The sequence below is a fragment of the Lissotriton vulgaris genome, chromosome 4_1 (assembly GCF_964263255.1).
Source record: "Lissotriton vulgaris chromosome 4_1, aLisVul1.2, whole genome shotgun sequence".
Taxonomy (NCBI): Eukaryota; Metazoa; Chordata; class Amphibia; order Caudata; family Salamandridae; genus Lissotriton; species Lissotriton vulgaris.
Window position 1 is genome coordinate 1,989,409,883 of NC_141691.1, and position 19,795 is coordinate 1,989,429,677.

At 45.6% G+C, this 19,795-nt stretch overlaps 1 protein-coding gene across 2 annotated transcripts in view; it reads left to right on the forward strand.

Moving 5' to 3' along the window:
- The window catches only part of LOC147724807 (ubiquitin carboxyl-terminal hydrolase CYLD-like), a 481,074-nt gene that overhangs the window by 214,191 nt on the left and 247,088 nt on the right, over positions 1–19,795 (forward strand). For both annotated transcript variants that reach the window (XM_086966313.1, XM_086966314.1), the window contains exon 4: positions 18,294–18,366. In XM_086966313.1, the coding sequence (XP_086822439.1) occupies positions 18,294–18,366 (73 nt within the window). The remainder of the gene's footprint in view (positions 1–18,293; positions 18,367–19,795) is intronic.

Consider the following 19,795-nt stretch of genomic DNA (forward strand, 5'->3'; position numbering starts at 1 on the left):
CAACTTCAGTAAGTAGTGAGTGAACGTCACCCTGGATAGAATTTGAGATCAAACCCATATTACTACCATGTACAAATGGGAGACTTAACATCTCAGGGCGTCAATCCACCAGTTCCAATGGGCTAAACCAGTTACATTGGGGAAATAAGGGGAAAAGGGGAGTAAGCGAATAGAGCCCTCCCCCAAGTGGTTTCTCCAGATTATTTTTGGGCCTACAATGATGGAATCTTCTACTCTGTTTAGATCTAGTTTGGGTAGTGGGATAAAGAAAGGATAGATCACAGGGAAAGATTTGAGTGTTTGACCGGACGGGCAACCCGTTGCAAATATGCTGTACTGCACGGGGTTGCCTAAAATTGATAACCACGCAGTCGCCCGCCAGGCTTTTGGGGCCAGAACCAATCCATTCCACTCTTCTTACACTCACAATCTCACCTGAAGCATTGGGAGTGGAGGGCCTATGGGAGTTGAGCCAATGGATACATTTATTCTTGAGATCACTTTGGCTCTCAATTTTTCCCTGAACTAAGGGGGGGGGGGGGGGGGGGGGGAACCCAGCAAGGACCGCAACATATGGCAAAGATTCTGGGGCAGGTCAATAGAGGGAAGTTGCATCTGATGATCTCTGCTTGGGAATGTATTACTAACGGGCTGGTGCCTAGCTGGAACACCTTTCCCCCCCCCACACCTTCCCCACACACTGCACTATTCCTGCCATCAGCCTTTTCCGCACCATTAAGCAGGGATGGGGCCTTGCCGGAACTTAGACCTACTACTGAATGTGGGTTATCAGTGGGGCTATTATTACTAGCTTGTCTATCCCTTAATTGTGCTGAGTGACTTCCATTGTCAGCAGATTGCCTAACGGCAAGTTTTCCTTCAGACCCAGTAAGTGGATGTATGTCTTTAAGAGACAAAGGACTCCCAGCTTCACTAGCACCCACTCCATTATTACTTTTTCCCAGTGGGAGGACAGGCCTAGCCTTGCCTAGCCCTGTATTGTTTAGTGCGGTAACAAGTCTATCCAACTTAGAGACAATAGGTCTAATGTGGGTGCCAATGATCTTTTCAATTTGTGCCTGAAAGTCAAGCAATAGGTGGGTAGCCCAGAGAGGAGCTCCCACGAGGGGGGGCAGAGGGCTAGTTGAGACCAGTGCCGCCCCTCGTGGTCGCGTGCTCTTTACAGATTTTTTCCTCTGATATCTAATTCTTCTTTTAGTGGGACCCGAATTATGTTTTATTCCCGCCATACTTATAGCAGGGCGTGTGGGAGCCAAAGGGCTAGAATCAACATTGACAACAGCCTGTGCACAAGGTAGTTCCACAAATGATGTCAAGAAGAAACTAGAATCAGGGGGATTTGCAGTAACTATAGAAAAGTCCTCAGTCTGTTGCTGCAGGGGAACGGCTGGTGTAATTGACAGCCGCCTCTCAGTGTTCTCTATAGCTGACACAACCACCCCAATGGTATTTTGTAACATCTTATCGATGGCCGTTAAGCTAGGGAGTGGTTGCGCTACAGCCATCTGTTGCCTTGTCATTGGGCGAGACACACTGGGTAGATTTTTGTCCCCCTTTCCAGGCATTAGAGTAGAATTTAGCACGCCTTTCTAGACCCAAGGAAAAGAAACAGGAACAGTTTTTAGGCCAACAATTTAAGGACAGTGAATCGACCTCAAGTCCACAGTACCTTTATGGATAGTCAATATGTAAGGTCCGATGTCATTAAGTGGATGTTAGGGGGGTCGGCCCGTCCCGTCCTCCTCCATCCCCGGACGGCCACAGACAGCCCGCCCTTTGCCCGGGCTTAGCCCTGGGCATTCCCGCGACGCGGCTATTTGTGCGCCTCCTGGCGCGTGAATGCGGTGCTCAGCTCCGGCCTCCAGGATCTATGGGGCTTGTAGTCCAGTGTGCCCAGTAGCTCTCCCCACTCCGCGGCCGCGCTATTGATGTGAAAGCGCAGCGGCGGGGGGTGAGCGGGAGCACCTTGCCGCACAAAGAGGAACGAAACAGGGATAAAATGCAGGTTCGCCGGTCCGGGAAGAAAAGGGTCACCACGTCAGTATCAAAAAGCCATTGCATAATAAACTATGAAATAGCAAATAGTTTTGAAAAGTTAAGCAAAGAAAAGAGGAGTGGAAATAAGCAAAGAAAGGGTAACATAAAATACTATTATTACATAAGAAAAAGCTGTAACAACTAAATTAGTGTTATGGAAGCATACTATTTCAATACTAAAAAGAATTAAGGATATTTTATAATGTTATAAAAATAAAGCAAAGAAGAGAGGGAGGAGAGAAAGGAGGAAGAGGAGAACCAGCATTGGCAAAGCCAATATGTCTCACTTATGTAAGCGCTATTAGCTTTGCCAATGTGTTTTGGCCATGTTGTACACCAGTGTGGCTGTTGTTCAGCATTAAGAAAAGTTAGTGACATAGAGAAGAGTAGAGTGGAACGGCGAAGAGTAGAGTGTAGTGGAGTGTAGTGGAGTGTAGTGGAGTGTAGTGGAGTGTAGTGGAGTGTAGTGGAGTGTATTGGAGTGTAGTGGAGTGTAGTGGTGTAGAGTGGTGTAGAGTCGAGGGCATAGAGGGAGGGCGTGGAGTCGAGGGTTGTGGAATGGAGTGGCGTAGAGTGGCACAGAGTGTTGTAGAGATGAGTGACAAAGAGTGGCATACATTGTAGTGAGAGAGTGGAATAGTGTGTCTTACAGTGGCGTAATGTGGCATAGAGGGAGTTGTAGAGTGTAGTTGAATAGAATTTCGTGAAGTGTTGTGAAGTGGAGTGTTATAGATCGTGCTTAATTTGTAACAAAAGAAAATCTCTCAGCACTGCCAGTGACAGTATCAACACAAGTACTAACCATCACACTCGTACAAGTGTGACAGTTCAAACTGTTCCAGACCACCTGAAGCTATAAGAATGACTTGAACAACCGGTATTAGTCATTTTTAGGGCATATGAAATTATTAAACAAATGCTGCTTTACTTATATCAGAAATTTAAAAAACGCTCCACCATGTGGCAGTCTGTTATAAGTGCTGAGGTCCACAGTGTCGTAGAGTGGACTAGAGTAGGGTGCCATAGGGTGGAGGGGCAGAGAGTAGAGTGAGGTAGAGTGACCAAGAGTTGAGTAATGTGTCAAAGAGTGGAGTGGTATAGCGTAGCATCAAATGAAGTAAAGTGTCATAGAGTGGATTAGTATAAAGTGGCGTGGAGTGCCATAGACAAACATAGAGTAGAGTGGCCTCGACTAAAGTTGAGTAGAGTGGCATGGAGTGGAGAGTTGTGGAGTGTCCTAGATTGGCATAGAGTTGAGTGGCGTATAGTGGAGTTGAGTGGAGTATGCATGATATGGTAGGGCACTACCATTATAGACAACACATTTTCAATTGAAATGACCATTTGCACATAGTTATACTGATAAAACTATACAGCACACAAAAGATGAGTGGAAATTTCATTAGCATATTGATTTGTTTTAATTGTATTAAAATATTTGTTTCCGCCAGAATTGCAAATAATGTGCTTCATTTGTGTTTTCCTAATCCTAATATATTCAGAAATATTCACACAGATTATGTACAGACATTTAAATTTTTTGTTGTATGGTAGAAAAATGCTTTTCCATTCCCACCCTAGTTTCCAGTAAGATTGTCACATAAATCCTCTTACTCTGAAGTCAGCGAAAGAAAAGTAAACACCAAGATCCCTGAAAAGATAGAGCCTTACATTTGACCCATGTCTTCGAATGTACAGCGAATGTGACAAAATGAGAACAAAATTTAAAGGCCTGTTTACAGAAAGGGTGGCTTTGCTCCACTGGAGGGACATGGACATGTTGCACAGCCTAAAACAAATAAAGCCAGCAAATAGAAATCAAGCAAAATACAAACCACAAGCCAATTGTAAGCAACGGGCAGAATGCATTCCCAGGGAAGCTTTCAAAATGTCCCTAAAAAGTCTATTCGCAACCAGACAACTGCGCTGTCTGCTAGACTTCAACCTAAAAAGTGAGGAGGGATGTACAGGAGTTAAATATTAAAAAGGGAAAAACAATTAATATAGAGTAATGTAATTACAGTAATTTAAGGAATTAAGTTATTCACTATGAAGGAAGAAATATACAAATCAAAGAGGATGAAGAGTTTCAATAATAATATCGGACATTCTGTGACACATGCTTGGCTAAAAGATGAAGTTAAAGGCAACCACACTGAGAGTCTTCGAATAGCTATCTGAAGAAAAGTAAAACAAACTCAATCTAATCTATGATAATAACAAATCATATTCCACCATTAAGCAAAGGTAATATCATTAGCATTTTCTAATTGGAGGTAGTAGTTTGAAGAGCAATAACTCCATTTTGTTTTGGTCGTTGTAACTTTTTTCAGAGTGATACAAGCTCTCTTTGCAATCCAGAGAGTTTTAGTTGAACAGCTGTAGATACCTTTATAGAATTGTTGAGGAAGTTTGACAGACGCATAGATGACACAAAATTTATAATAGATAAAAACATTGTTTTGCTAGTATTAGGTCTACCCCACCAAGTTAGGAAAAGAGGTGACCATTTTTCAGAGAGCGTCTTAATCTTGTATTTAATTTCTTTAATATTGATATTAAACTTTTTTTATGCAGTTTGAGTATAACATACACAGACATTTCAATATTGTGGTTTTCCGAACAATGTCTGTATTTAGAAACATTTCTTAATAACAATATGTATTAACTTCGGAGTTTTCAACATTTAGCTTGTAACCGAAGACTTCTGAGTATTAGTGTAGTATATAAAAATGCAGGGATGAAGATATCCAGTTTGGACATGTTGAATAAAGGATCATCCGCATATGCTGTAAATTTAAGATCAACACCTTTAGATTTATAACCGGTGAAGTTGTTAGATATTTGTATTTTTTTTAAGCGTTTAGGGGCTAAAATACATAACAGTGCTCTTCTAAGTGCCTCTGGTAAGATCAAAGTAGGAGTATTGTCTATCATTAACAAAAACTGAGATCTAAGGTATACTGTATAATCATTCAATATGTTGTGTTATTGTAGCTAACTCTATCAATGGTGTGCTCAGCATCCAATGCTATTGCTGCACTAGGATCAGATACTTTCGAAGCCCAATGATTGATGTACAAATAGTTTCTGGAATTGCCACTAATACATCTGCCGTTAATGAAACCAGATTGCTCAAGATCTGCCAAGTAGGAAATTATGTAATTAATACACATGGCTAATATCTTGGCATATATCTTGTAATCAGTGTTTATTACCAAGATAGGTCTATCATTTTTTCATTATGATAAAACTCAATCTTTTTTTGTTATCAAACATAGCTTGGCTTATAAAAAGGAACTCTGAGCACGTCCTTAACTTTTTTTAAAGTAATAGTAATTTGGGGAAGAGAATCCCAGAAAAACAGGAATAGAATTAAACAGAAAAGTCATCACCCAGGAAGCTTTATCTGTAGCAAGGCGACAGAAAGTAGCTTTAATGTCTGAAAAATCAATATCTGCTTCTAAAGAAGAAATATCTGGTGGTTGTTCTTCTCTTTTAGAGGTATATCCTCAGAAAATAGTCTTGGGTATCTTGTGATGGGGTATTATCTGTGGTATAGTAATTTTTGTATTTTAATTTTTAGGTAGCAAGTTATGTACCCACTTTTACTGCAACCTCCATAGAATTTGGCATTCATTTTCAGAAGTGTATTGCAAGCGTCATTCGTACATTTTATTTTACTAGATTTTAATTTAACCTGACTGAGCCGGGCAAAAGTATCCTTGCACTTAGAGGTATATGTTTGTGTTGTAGATCTTTAATTGGCCTAAATAGACATAACAACTCTTTGACTGCTAATTGCTTTTATCACAATGCAATCAATAGTAAATCCTCAAGCAGTTGCTTTAAAGGAATCCCAAATGAAATTAAGTTTAGGATTAGTGGTTGTATTAAGAGCAACAAAAATATTTTGCGAATTTGCCCAAGCTTTCAACAAAAATTGGATCTTGTAATAAGTAGTTGTTAAATCTTCTTTGATTGGAGAGTGGATGGTCTAATGTAGGTTCTAAATTCACTATCACTTGGGCTTGAGATGGAATCTTTCTAAGCACGTATAATGGATTGAGTAATATTTTTACTTAAAAAATACAACAAAAATATTTTGCGAATTTGCCCAAGCTTTCAACAAAAATTGGATCTTGTAATAAGTAGTTGTTAAATCTTCTTTGATTGGAGAGTGGATGGTCTAATGTAGGTTCTAAATTCACTATCACTTGGGCTTGAGATGGAATCTTTCTAAGCACGTATAATGGATTGAGTAATATTTTTACTTAAAAAATACATTCTCTACGGGACCTAATTTGATGAGCAGGATAGTAAAACAGGTTTTCCATGAGATCTGGGTTATGTAAAATCCATATATCAATCTGACCTTGTGAAAGGATGGCTTTTTAAAAAACCTTTTGCGTTTTATTAGGAATATATTAACTTTTTGAATTTTGATCAATTTTAGGATCCATAAGTTGATTGCGACCCCCTACTAGCAGAAGATTGGAATTAGAGCACAACATTCATTTATAAGCAGTACATTCATGACGAGCCCAGGCTCGTCATGAGCACACGAGCACCGTGCTGCATGACGAGCCTGGGCTCGTCATCAGCACAGCGGCGCCGTGCGCGGCCCTCCCCGCACCGCGGGGAAATTAGCCCCGCAGTGAAAGGGTTAAAAATAACATTAATTTTCGAATTAAGAAATACCTATCTATCATTGTCATATTTGTATGTTTGAAAATTTCTAAGTTAAAAAATGTAGGGGGAAAAGAACGATTGAATTGTTATTAATAGCTGAAGAAAGGAAAATAAAACAATTCAATAGTATTTTAATAGACGAGGGGTTTTCTCTATTGAATGAGTTTCCTGAAGTAGGGCACTTTGGCATTTTGTTTTTTGACAAATGAATAATAGCTATCTGTTGTGTAATGGGATTATGAGCGCCATTAATGTTCCAGGAAATAGCACGCACAACAGACATAAATCCATTGGAATTAAATAATAGATAAAATGGATAAAGAGATGAGGCTATATTTATATGTATGATAAAGACAGAAGTTAATAGTAAATAAATGAATAATTATATGTGAGCATTATAGATAAAAAGGGGAAGGATAAGGGAAAGAATAGGAAATAGAGATAAAGGTAGGGGGAATAAGAAGTAACCCCTGGAGTAAAAATAAGTAAAAACATAGCATAGGGCCTAAAAAAGGCCACAAGGTTGAAAAACACCATAGGAGTAGAAAAGATAACAAGACATGGAAGTTGATAGCCAAACAGAATTCAGCTTAATCTGAGAAGGAGTCAAGAGTTATTAAAGAGATAAGTGAGAATATGTATGTACATGGAGAAGTAAACATGGCAAAGATGGCATATAAATAAAATAATTACATTGATTATAAGGAACACTTATTCCGACAAGATCGTAGGGTAGATGTAGGTAACCATTACATAGACAGGACACAGAACATATTTAGCACTTAATAATTTTAAGGTTACCCATAAAACGGAGACCCTGTAAGAGAAGAGAATACAAGGAGCATAGGATTGAGAAGGAGGATAATAAAAACAAGAATATTAGCGTAACAATGAAGCAGAGTAAACCAGCATTTGCAATGCAATAGGTCTCGCATTTACGTGAGTTTGAGCTATTGGCATTGTAAATGACAATGCCTTTTTTATGTTTTGGTTTTAAAAACATAAATATAAGGCATTGTCACCCACAATGCCAATAGCATAAACTCCCAAAAATGCGAGACCTATTGCATTGCGAATGCTTGTTAATGAATGCACTAGCCTCTTTCCCGTACCTAAGACAGCCTGGAACAGGTACTGGTCAGGGAAAAATAACGAAAGTCTAGCCTGTTCCAAAAGGATCTATCATAATGTTTATAGGTGAACAGTTCACAGCCCTAAAGCAAAACGCTTTGGTGGATCAACCAAACACCCACACTTCGCCTCACTTCATTTATTTTCCATGCCCAAAGGACCAGATTAGCCAAATCGCAATTTCAAAGCATTTCCCTTAATTCTTAATTGTGGACAAGGTAGGGGAGTCGGCTTGTGCAGAGTGTCCAAATCAGAGGCTCTCTATTATTTGCCTATTCTTGGTAGTAAAGGTATAATCGAAGTTATTATATTTACAATGAATAGTTGAAGAACAGCTGTTTTTACAATTACTCCTTATGACTAAATATACACCAGTGTTCAACCTAACCAATGAACTCTGTAGCCTAGCTACACTGTTTTGTGAGTATTAGTATAGTAGGCAGGAAGTATTAGCTAGCTTCATTTATTTTCCTCTCTCTCCTTCTATTTCATTGTGTTTATCAAGTCTAGCACAGTATGCTTGCCAGGGTACTTTTTTTAACGTTTTATATTTATTTATACATTTTCATCACATACCAACAACAGAAAAAAATGAGGGCACGTTTATATTCACCAATGCATATGTTGTATCTTTCACTTTGAGAATCCAGAGAAACATCCAATGTCCTGATGTCGATATAGCGGACTGCCAGCCCGCTGGAACCCCGAATGGGAGACAGCAGCAAATTAATAACAAGAATTTTGAAATAAAACATGGGCTCAACTAGTATTTTTAGTCACAAGCTCTGAACAGGCACTCATGACACTATTATAGTACTTTCCTGGCGTGCCCCTCACCAGTAGCTGACTCAATTTTTTCGAAATTTGCCTTGGGTTCACTACATATGTAAGTATTTAACTCCAGTTTGCCTGGGCCAAAATTTTCATGTAGTGTCCCCTGTATGTCAAGCATTACCTCCAGTATGCCAAAGCCAACATTTTGTTCTATTTGACCTCCAGTATGCCAAGGGTGCCTTATTATGTCAGGATTACCATATACCAAGGACACCATTTTGCCTTAAAGCCCCCATTTTCCACTGGTGCCCCCACATCGAAATAATTACCTCCACTATGCAAGGCTCAACAATTTGTCATGGGTTCCCCCATATGGCAAGTATTACCTCCTGTATGTCTCAGTGGGCAGCCTTTTGCCATAGATAACACACCTCGTCCTAAGCCATAAGCCTTCGGTGTCAACTAGTCACGACTTACCTTCAGCACACTGGGGCTAGCGTGGTACTTATGAGCATAATTTAAACCTACTCTCATGCACTCAAAGACACACATTCTCACACACATGCAAGCACTCTCACTATCTCTCTCTGTCCCTCAGACACGCACTTCCACTCCCATGTTCCAAATCAACTTAGTATTGTTAGGAAAGCGTACACTGCTGCTGCCCCTCCTATACCTGCCTTACCTATTAGTGAAGCTTTGTAAAATATTTTTTCTACACTGTATTCAATCGGTGCAAAAGGCTCCATTCCGCCTCCCTGGCCCTCGCGCACGTTACCCGCATCCGGCGGAGCCGCAGTGGAAGGCGCTCCTTTTCTCACCTCGAGTGAAGGTGTGGGGAGGGGGGGAGGGGGAGTTCGGAGGTGGAGTGTCAGTTTCTTTACAGATCAGTTTTCAATTTGATTTCCAAGTTAATTTTTTTAAATCACTCACTTATGACTCCTTGCCCCCCACCCCCTGATGTCTTCTTTTCTTGTGGGGTCAAGTCTGCCCTTGTGACATCTCCATCCCCAGCTCGTGCAGGAGGATGCAGTCCTCTCAGCCAGTGCTGCATCTCCCTGGTTACCACTCGTGTATATACCGGGCATGTCACAATGGAGACTCTTTCATATGTCATTATTACATCACAATCCTGTGGCCGATACCACGTGTCTTCAGGCTAAAGGCATGGATCACTTCTCAAGTAATGTACCTGGAGACGGCCCTCTTGTCCCTGACACAGTTTGTCAGATATGGGCTTCATTTCTCTCTCTCCTGGTGTGGCGGAACGCCCCCTTGCAGTTCCTGCGCAGGGCCTGTGATGTCATACGTGTTCTCATTCACGGTCTCTGCTTCTGCTGTGAGGGGATGGAGGCCGTCAAATAAGTTTTGTTGTTCTCACTCCATGTTTGATACAAAGTGTATGTTCAGAATAACGCCCTTCCGCTCATTTTGTCAGAATGATGTTCCCCGTCATGTTTTAAAGGAAAGCTCCTGGGCCACGTGGCACGTGCACTTCTCTGCTCCTACTGCCAAAGTGTCCTTCACGCCTCCGTTCAAGACACGGTAACATGGATAGCATTAGGATCTCGGGAAAGATGGATAGGAAATTCCTAAACTGCTACTAAACCCCCAGTGTACAGAGTGATTCAGAAAAGGGGGGTGGTGATGAACAGAATGTCTGAATTAAGCAGACCACTCTTACCCAGTCCAAAGATCAGGGCTTAATCCATCACCGTTTTTTAGCTCACTGCACCATCCCAGCTCAGAACTTGGCTATATGCAAATTAGTCTGACCCTGGCCCAGTGCATCATGGGAACAGGGCGGACCAAACTACCAAGCCAATTCTTATACTGGGAAGGAAACAAGCTACCGGGGACCGGTTTCTGGCATTTCAGCCGTCTTCGGCCCGGCTTGCTTGAATCCTGATGGTGCAATGAGCTAGGGACTCGCATCTGAGTATACCCTTCCACGCTATGGTGGACAAAAATGATTCAGAAAAGGGGGGTGGTGATGAACAGAATGTCTGAATTAAGCAGACCACTCTTACCCAGTCCAAAGATCAGGGCTTAATCCATCACCGTTTTTTAGCTCACTGCACCATCCCAGCTCAGAACTTGGCTATATGCAAATTAGTCTGACCCTGGCCCAGTGCATCATGGGAACAGGGCGGACCAAACTACCAAGCCAATTCTTATACTGGGAAGGAAACAAGCTACCGGGGACCGGTTTCTGGCATTTCAGCCGTCTTCGGCCCGGCTTGCTTGAATCCTGATGGTGCAGTGAGCTAGGGACTCACATCTGAGTATACCCTTCCACGCTATGGTGGACAAAAATGATTCAGAAAAGGGGGGTGGTGATGAACAGAATGTCTGAATTAAGCAGACCACTCTTACCCAGTCCAAAGATCAGGGCTTAATCCATCACCGTTTTTTAGCTCACTGCACCATCCCAGCTCAGAACTTGGCTATATGCAAATCGGTCTGACCCTGGCCCAGTGCATCATGGGAACAGGGCGGACCAAACTACCAAGCCAATTCTTATACTGGGAAGGAAACAAGCTACCGGGGTGCTCTCCCCTCTGGAGAGCTCAGACTATGCTCCATGTCGGGGGGACTCCCTCACCTGTTCCTTGTGCTTCAGGACATGTCCGACCTGCTCTGGTGGAATCTGACTTTCATTCTGTTGTTATGTATCTGCTTTGAAGTAATCCATTGTGAAACTGCTCCCCCCCCCCCCATTCTGGACTGATAGAGGGGGTGGGGCTCTAGATAGTGCTCCCTCGCTAGCTCCAGCCTCCTTCCCGCCCACTCATGCTCGTGTCCACACTGCATGGACTTGATGAGGCCTAGTGTAAAGTACGAAGTGTCTGACGAAGAATGACACCGCTATACCTGGGATCCACACACAAACACTGCCTTACATTAGTGCAACATCATGTCCTGGAGCACAAACGCTGCTCACACAAAATTACAGCAAATGAAACAAGTTTTACCCCGCCTTCACTAAACAAGCGCCACTGAAAGTGATCGCATTCGCGATCACTATTGTAAAAAAAGCAGACAAAAAAACACCCGCAAGTGGTGTGCGCACGCCACTGCGAGGCATATGTTTTGAATTATCACGCCCTTGTCTGGGCACAATAATTGAAAACATATGGGCTTTGGTGCGCGTAACAGACACCAATAGGCCGTGGGCGGAGCAATGCGCCTGCCTTTGGCCTATTGTGTGCTCTGTTAACAAGATACACGCACTCAAAGCCCAATCACAAAACAGCAGACAAAAAACACATGCACAAGCATGTGCGATTCCAGGGTCCATTTCTGAACCCCGGACAAAAGGACTCTCGCCTGCGCGTGCACTGCTGTGCAGTGCAACACAGTTCGCGAGACCTAAAAAGTAAACCAATGAACAGCGTGACGAGAACATATAACAGTTCTTCATACTGAGTTTTCTAGGTTCTAGTGGCCATCTTATGGCTCTGTAAGCCACGACCCGTGGCATGCCAGAATGATACCAGAGTATGATCAATAATTCACATGTTGGCTCTTTATGGGATTCTGAAGCAAAAGTGGGGTGTTTATTTGTAGGTGGCAATATGAAGTTGCCAAGCACTGCTGTAGTGAGTAATTGAACTACGAAGTGTTAAACTAAAAACAATGATCTGAAAGAGACAATTAGTTATTAGATTCCTTACTTTTTAAATTACCCCCAGGCGTCAGACTGGATCCGGAGAATTTTTTCGTCAGCAGTACCTCTGCGTGTCAAAAGGTGGCGTCAGTCGGCTCAGCGTTCGTCGTTGGCTTTGCGGTGACTGAGATGATGTCGTGCGCTGACATCAGTTCTTTCTTTTTGCTCACCAGCTAGCGCAGATCCGAAGAGAATGTTATCTCCAGTCACTTTCTGGCTGATCTTTTTGCGACTTTTGTCGACACCGTTTTTGAGTCTTCGCCTCCTGGTGCACTTAGGGATGCCCGGTTTCAAGGCTTCCGGGTCCTGCCGAAGACTGATGTCTGTGACGGATCTGCACGGCGTGTGCTTGTAGTGCCTCGAGCGCGACCACGACCCCAAGTCGAACTCTGACTGCCGGACCATGAATCCAAAGTCTTTGTGGGAGTGGTCCCGAAAGCTTCTTGAAGCCCGGCTGTCCGCTCCTTGGCATCCGAGGTCCTGGTTGCGTGGGAGGTCAAGGGACCGGTTGCAGAGTCACATCCACTCGTCCTCGAAGTCTTTGCACTCCTCAGGTAAGTCGAAACACAAGAAAAAGTCAAAGAAGCATTGTCGCTCTTTGACTTCTCCCTGTCGGTCGGCTGACGGGATGTAGATAGTGCCTGTTCTGCAGCTCCTGGTTTCCCTCCTTTTCCGGGACCAGGAGCGACCCCTGCCCAACTTCGAAGCTTTTACGTAGCAATGCATGCCATCTTTGGGCAGCCCGACTCCGCTGGCGCGCCTTAGGGCCCCACTGAATTGTCTGGGGACCTGGGCCTTCGGCGCTGGCAGCTTCGGCCTCGGCACCACAGGGTCCCCTTGGATCCAGACATGGATCCGGATCCGCGCCGGTCGACCTGATAACACCTCCCCAGTGCCAATTCCACTGGCACCACGTCGACAGCCGAAGTCGGTTGTGTCCCCAACCAGTGTCAACCCTGGCCTTGACCCTGAACGGAACACGGAGCCGGACCTAAGTCGTCCAAGGCCGGATCCAACGCTGATGGATATTTTTGTACCCTGTTCTACACTGGTGTTCCTCTCAGGCTAGATTGGCAACCAGAGGAGGGTGAGGAGGACTGGGAGGGGTCCGGAGACCCTTTAACTGACCAGTTGGATGATCCGGACTGGAGAGAGGAGTTGAGTAAGCCAGTGGTCTGGATGTCTCCCCTGACCTTGGTATGTTGTCTCCTCCTAACGTGGCTACATAGGAGGGAGCTTCTTACGCAGTGGTGTTGCATAGGACGGCCGAGGCTCTCATCCTCGAGCTACCTACGGTGGTAGTCAGGACTAACCTCCTGACGGAGGTGCTTCACCAGCAGCGAGCTCTTCGGAGCCCCTGCTGCCGTTCAATGAATCGCTAACTGACATCCTTTTGGACACCTGGTCCGGACCCAACACAGGGGCTCCTGTGGATAGGATGATTGCCTGACGCCACCGTCCGACTCTAGGCGACCCCACTTTCCTCTCCCAACACCCCAACCCTAGGAGCTTGGTGGTCCAAGCCTCGACGTCCAAGGGCGCATTCCCCATCACTCCACCTGATAGGGAATCCAAGAAGCTGGACCATATTGGGAAGAAGATGTTTTCTTGTTCCAGCTTGGGACTGCGGTTGGTAAACACTGCATGTCTGTTGGGCTGTTTCACCCACTCCTTGTGGTATACGGTAGCGCAGGTGCTGCTCCAGTGTGCTCTCCCGTGCAGTCGCCAAGGGGAGAGACGCAGCCAAGCTTACCATACGATGTGGTCTGGACACCGCCGACTCGCTAGGCAAGACGATTTCAACGTCGGTAGCCCTTCGATGCTACACCTGGCTGAGGTCGACTGGTTTTTCTGGGGATGTCCCAGCTATCCTGATGGACATGCCCGTTGATGGCCGTCGCCTGTTGGGCGTCAAAGCAGACAACGCACTAGATCGCTTCAACGACTCTCGGGCTACGGCCAAGTCCTTGGGCCTCTCCACCACCCGCCCTGCGCATTCTGCTTTCCGCCCCTTTCGTAGCTACGGAAGGGGCGCCCCACCACGTTCCGCCCAGAGCCACAGGCTGGCACAAGCTGCTCATTCCCTGTGTTGCCGGGAACGTGGGAACCAACGTTGTGGGTCTGGGGGCCAGCGGGCCGGCCAGTCCTCCAGTCACCCCTCTGCAGCTACCTGCAAACCCTCCTAGTCTGGCCTTTCAGGGCTACTGATTGCCATTGGGCGGCAGGAGTCACCATCACCTCCCTTACTGGTGCGCCATCACGTCGGACAGGTAGGTTTTGCAGATAGTCCGAAGGGGCTACTCCCTCCCCTTAGAGATTACTCCTTCCATGCCACCTCTGTACCATCGCATGTCGGAGAATCATTTGGCCCTTCAACAGGAAGTTATGGCTCTTGTGGCCAAGGGGGCTATCGAGTGAGTTCCTGCCCCAGAAGTAGGTTGTGGTTGCTATTCCCACTACTTTCTGGTACCCAAGAAGGAAAAGGCCTGCGTCCCATTTTGGATCTCAGGAACATCAACCTCATCCTCCAGAAGCAGAAGTTCAAAATGTTGACGCTAGCTCAGGTCTTGTCTGCTCTCGACCCTGGAGACTGCATGGCAGAGTTGGACTCGCAGGACGCCTAGTTTCACATCCTGTCCTGCTGGCACACTGGCATTACCCGCGGTTCCTGGTCGGCCACAAGCACTTTCAGTTTACCGTTCTCTCTTTGGCCTTTTCAGCGGCCCTCGGGTGTTCACGAAAGTGATGGCGGTGGTCGCAGCTCATCTGCGCAGATCAGGGGTTCCATTCTTCCCCTATCTCGAAGACTGGCTGTTGAAGTTGGGCTCGCCCCAGGCTGTTGTCTCCCACCTCCAGACTACGGCAGACCTCCTGCATTTGCTGGGATTCTCTATCAATGTGCCGAAGTCACACCTGACTCCTTCTCTGAAGCTCCTCTTCATTGGAGTGGTTCTGGACAAGATGCAGTTTCGGGTCTATCCTCCCGAGCAGTGAGTCCGGGATATTCGAGCTATGATTTCAATCTTTCAGCCCCATCCTGGGTTTCGGTCGGAATGACCCTGCGGATTCTGGGCCTCATGGCCTCCTGCATCCTGCTGGTGGATCATGCCAGGTGGCATATGCGGACTCTGCAGTGGGACCTGAAGTTCCAGTGGCCACAGCAGCAGGGGAATCTCTCCAATTGTGTCCAGATCTTGGAGGGTACTGCACGACAATTGCTGTGATTGGATAAACCAGGATTGGATAAACGGTATATCCGTCTCCCTTCTCCAACCAGATTTCACAGTGATGACAGATGCATCACTTTTGGGATGGGGCAACCACATGGAGGAGGCAGAGATCAGGGTCCTCTGGTCTCCAGCGGAGTCCAAGCTCCACATCAACCTCTGGAGCACCGGGCGATTTGTCTTGCACTCAAAGCATTCCTTCGCTATGTCTGGGGAAGAACGGGGCAGTACCACATGGCGGTGCACCGCCATGTGGTACTGAAACAAACAGGGCAGGGTGGGGTTGTGGACTCTGTCAAGAGGCTCTTCACCTCTGGACATGACTTGAACATCAGGGCATATCCCTAGCGGTTCAACACTTGTCAGTGAACGCCAGGGCAGACAAACTCAGCTTAAGGTGCATGATGGATCACAAATGGTGTCTTCACTTAGAGGTGGTGCAAGGTCTCTTTCGGCAGTGGGGAGAGCCTTTGTTAGATTCACTCGCCACCGAAGAGAACGCACAATGTCAGTAGTGGTTCTGCATGTTGGAACTTCCAAGACGGCACTCGCTCAGCTGAGCTTTTCGTCATGAGTGGAGTTGCTGTCTTCTTTACGTCTTTCCGCCTATACGACTTCTGCCCAGAGTCATTCTTGTGGCTCCGGATTGGGCACGAATAGTCTGGTATCCTGAGCTATTACATCTGGCCATTGATCATCTGACCTGTCTAGCCTCCACCTCCTTGCGTGGAGATTGAGTGTTGGCAGTTGACAGCCTTTAACCAGCAAAGCCTGTGGATCCCCTCATTGCTCCTCTTTCTGTGGTTCTTTGGGCTATCTCTCAGCCATCTCAGCCTTTCTTCGGCTACCTGATCAGCCTTCTCTTTTGAAGTCCCCTATTCTAAATAGATTTCTTAAAGGCATTACTCATCTCTTTCCTCCTATCCCTTTCGTAATGCCTCAGTGGGACTTGAACTTAGTTATGACATAACTTATGTGTGCTCTCTTTGAGCCACTGCAAAACTGTCATCTCAGACTTTTAACTGTACAGACTGCTTTTCTGGTGGCCATCACCTCTGCTCGCAGGGTGAGTGAGCTTCAGGCTCTGTCCTCTAAGCCTCCTTTTCTTGCTGTTCAACCAGACAAGGTTGTCCTAAGAACCAGACCTTCCTTTCTCCCCAAAGTAGTTACTTCTTTCAAATTGGTCAAACCATCACTTTTCACACCTTCTTTCCGCCTCCGCATCCTTCTAAGGAGAAAGAGAGGCTCCACCGTCTGGATCCAAAACGTGCACTTTCATTTTATTTGGATCGCACCAAGCAATTCTGGGTGGATGATCAGCTCTTTGTTGGCTTTGTGGGTGCCAAAAAAGGTCAGGCCGTGCACAAACGGACCATTTGTAGGTGGGTCGTTTTGTGCAATAAAGCTTGCTACTCTTTGGCAAAAAGGAGCCTCCAGTGGGACTGTGCGCCCATTCAACCAGGGCGACAGCAGCTACCACTGCTTTGGGATGGGGATTCCCCCCTCAATGACATCTGTCAGGCAGCTACATGGGTATCTCTGCACACGTTCAGAAAACACTACTGCCTGGACAGCCAAGGCCGGAGAGATGTCTTCTTTGGCCGTTCTGTTCACCAGGACTTTCTGGTGTGTACTTAGTTGGAAGGCCCACCTCCGGGGTTGGTATTACTGGGGTATCTATTTAAAAGGTAAGGAATCTATAACTGATTGTCTCTTTCTGATGAAAAAGTTACTTACCTTCGGTAACGATATATCTGTAAGAGACTTCGATTAGTTATAGATTCCTTACCGCCCCACCCATCCTCCCTATTCTGCAAAATGACTTGCAAGGCTGGGGAATCCCTTTTCAGGGCCATAGTTTTGTGCACTAGTGGTCAGATTCTTGCATGGCTCTGCGCTTCTGGAGTGGAATGTCGTGTATAAGAACTGACGTCAGCGTACGAGGGCGACGTCTAAGTAGCTACTGCGACGTCATCCCCGCGACCATGACGCCAACGACGAACGCAGAGCTGACCGATGCCACCTTTCGACGCCCATGACGAAAAAATTCTCCGGATCCAGTCTGACGCCTGGGGGTAATAAAAAAGGTAAGGAATCTATAACTAATCTATGTCTCTTACAGTTATAACGTTACCGAAGGTAAGTAACTATTTGCTTTATGTGACTCTTTTGTTATCAAAGTTATTTAGATGCTAAAACCCCTCTTCGCTCCACATCATATTTGCTGTACATGAAAGGGGTGAGTTACTTGAGTGTAAAGGGGTAAACACATTAATGTAATGGGGTAAAATGTCCCTTTGTCCCGGTTGCAAAAATCCTGAATTGGCCATTTCTCTGACTACATTCATTATCAAAATGGGAAGTGAAGCGTCATGGATGACATACAATAAACTGCTTTGTCACTCTTTGTTACTTTTGACTAGAGAAGGATGTTTCTTCTCACCCCTTGCTCTGGCTTTCCGTTCAGTGATCTGCTTAGAACCCTGTGGCGATAAAGGCAGGGAGAAGTAAGAGGGCTATTGAAGAGTAAGAGATTACACTCAAAAAATGTTGTGCTGTTAAATGTTTGTTAAGACAGACTGAGGGGGTGACATTGGAAGAACTAGTAATTTCTGTGCAATTCCTGGAAATGAAAGGAGTTGCACTTTCCATCTTGATCACATGCTTTTCAGGAGCACATATGTACCAAGCACATGACATGGGTCTTGTTTAAAAAGCGTTTGTATTTTTTTTATTTTTAGGGAGATGGGTCGAAGGATAATGTGATGACAATCCCTATGGACTCTGTTATCAAGGAAGAGCTTTTATCTGGAGGTAAACATATAAATATACATTTCCACAAATGTCTTACCATTCTGCATCCATATTGAGTCATCAAGCAGTAATAATTCACTTTGATGTACACTCACAAATTATTATAGCACTGCAGGCAGTTGCTTCTAATTCTGATGTAGTGATATTTTAGTATCACCAGGGCTAACCTGTTAAATTGGTTATATAGAGGTGGGGGATGCAGCAGGAAGTTTGTTTATCTGCCTGTTGTTGAAGACCTATAGTCTACAGTATAATACATAGATCGTATCGTATCGTAAGGGGTGCTTATAGAGCGCACTGACACCATGGGTTTCCTGGCGCTGGTTGGAAGTAGAGGGGACAGAAAGACTAGCCAGATTGGGGGAAGAGCCAAGTTTTTAAAGACTTACGAAAAAGAGTTAGAGAGTTAGAAGTTTTAAGAGAGAGGGGGAAAGAGTTCCAAAGCTTGGGGGCCAGGTAAGCAAATCTCCGGCCACCAGATCTACAAAGCTTATAGGGAGGAACAGTCAAGAGATGGAGGTGGGAGGATCTCAGATTGCGGGATGAGCAATAGGGTCTGATGAGGGATTTGATGAAAGCAGGGCAGGGGCCAGCTAGTGACTTAAAAATAAGGCAGCCGATCTTAAAGGCTGCCCTGGAGATGACTGGGAGCCAGTGGAGTTTGACAAGAAGGGGCCTGGCGGATTGCCACTTCGGAATCCCTAAGGCCAATCTCGCCGCCTGATTCTGGACCACCTTCAGTCTCGCCGTCGATGTTTTGGGTAACCGTGGTAGATCGAGTTAGAAAAATCTAGGCGGGAGAGGACGAGGGCCATGATAACCTGCAGGAGGGCATCGGGTGTAAAGAGGTATGCCACTTTCCTGATCCTGCGCAGTTGGTAGATACAGGACGAGACCACGGTCCCTACCTGCGGCCCTAGGGATAAGGCGGAATCGATGGTGACCCCCAGGCTCTTCACCGAGGCTACAGGAGTGGGAGAGGGGCCCAGGTCCGCCGGCCAGAATTGAGGCCCCCAGAAGGTAGCGCTCCTGCCGGGAAGGAGGAGCTCCGTCTTTCCGGGGTTCAGCTTTAACTGATTTTGGCCCATCCACTGGAGAATGTTGGACATAACTGCCTGAAAGTTGGAGATAGCAGAGGGGGAATTAAGAGAAAAGATGAGTTGCAGGTCGTCCGCGTAGTTAAACACTGTGACGTCCCACTGCCTCAAAGAAAAAAGAAGGGGGCGAAGATAGAGATTGAAAAGAAGGGGGGACAAAGAGGAACCCTGGGGGACCCCGCAGAGCGAGTGCTCTCTGGGAGCCCTGAAGGCGCCCAGGCTGAGGGTCTGAGACCTACCGGTCAGAAAAGATCTGACCCAGGCCAACGCCAGGCCCTGGATGCCAGCCTGTTCGACATGGTGGAGAAGGATGTTGTGGTCCACCGTGTCGA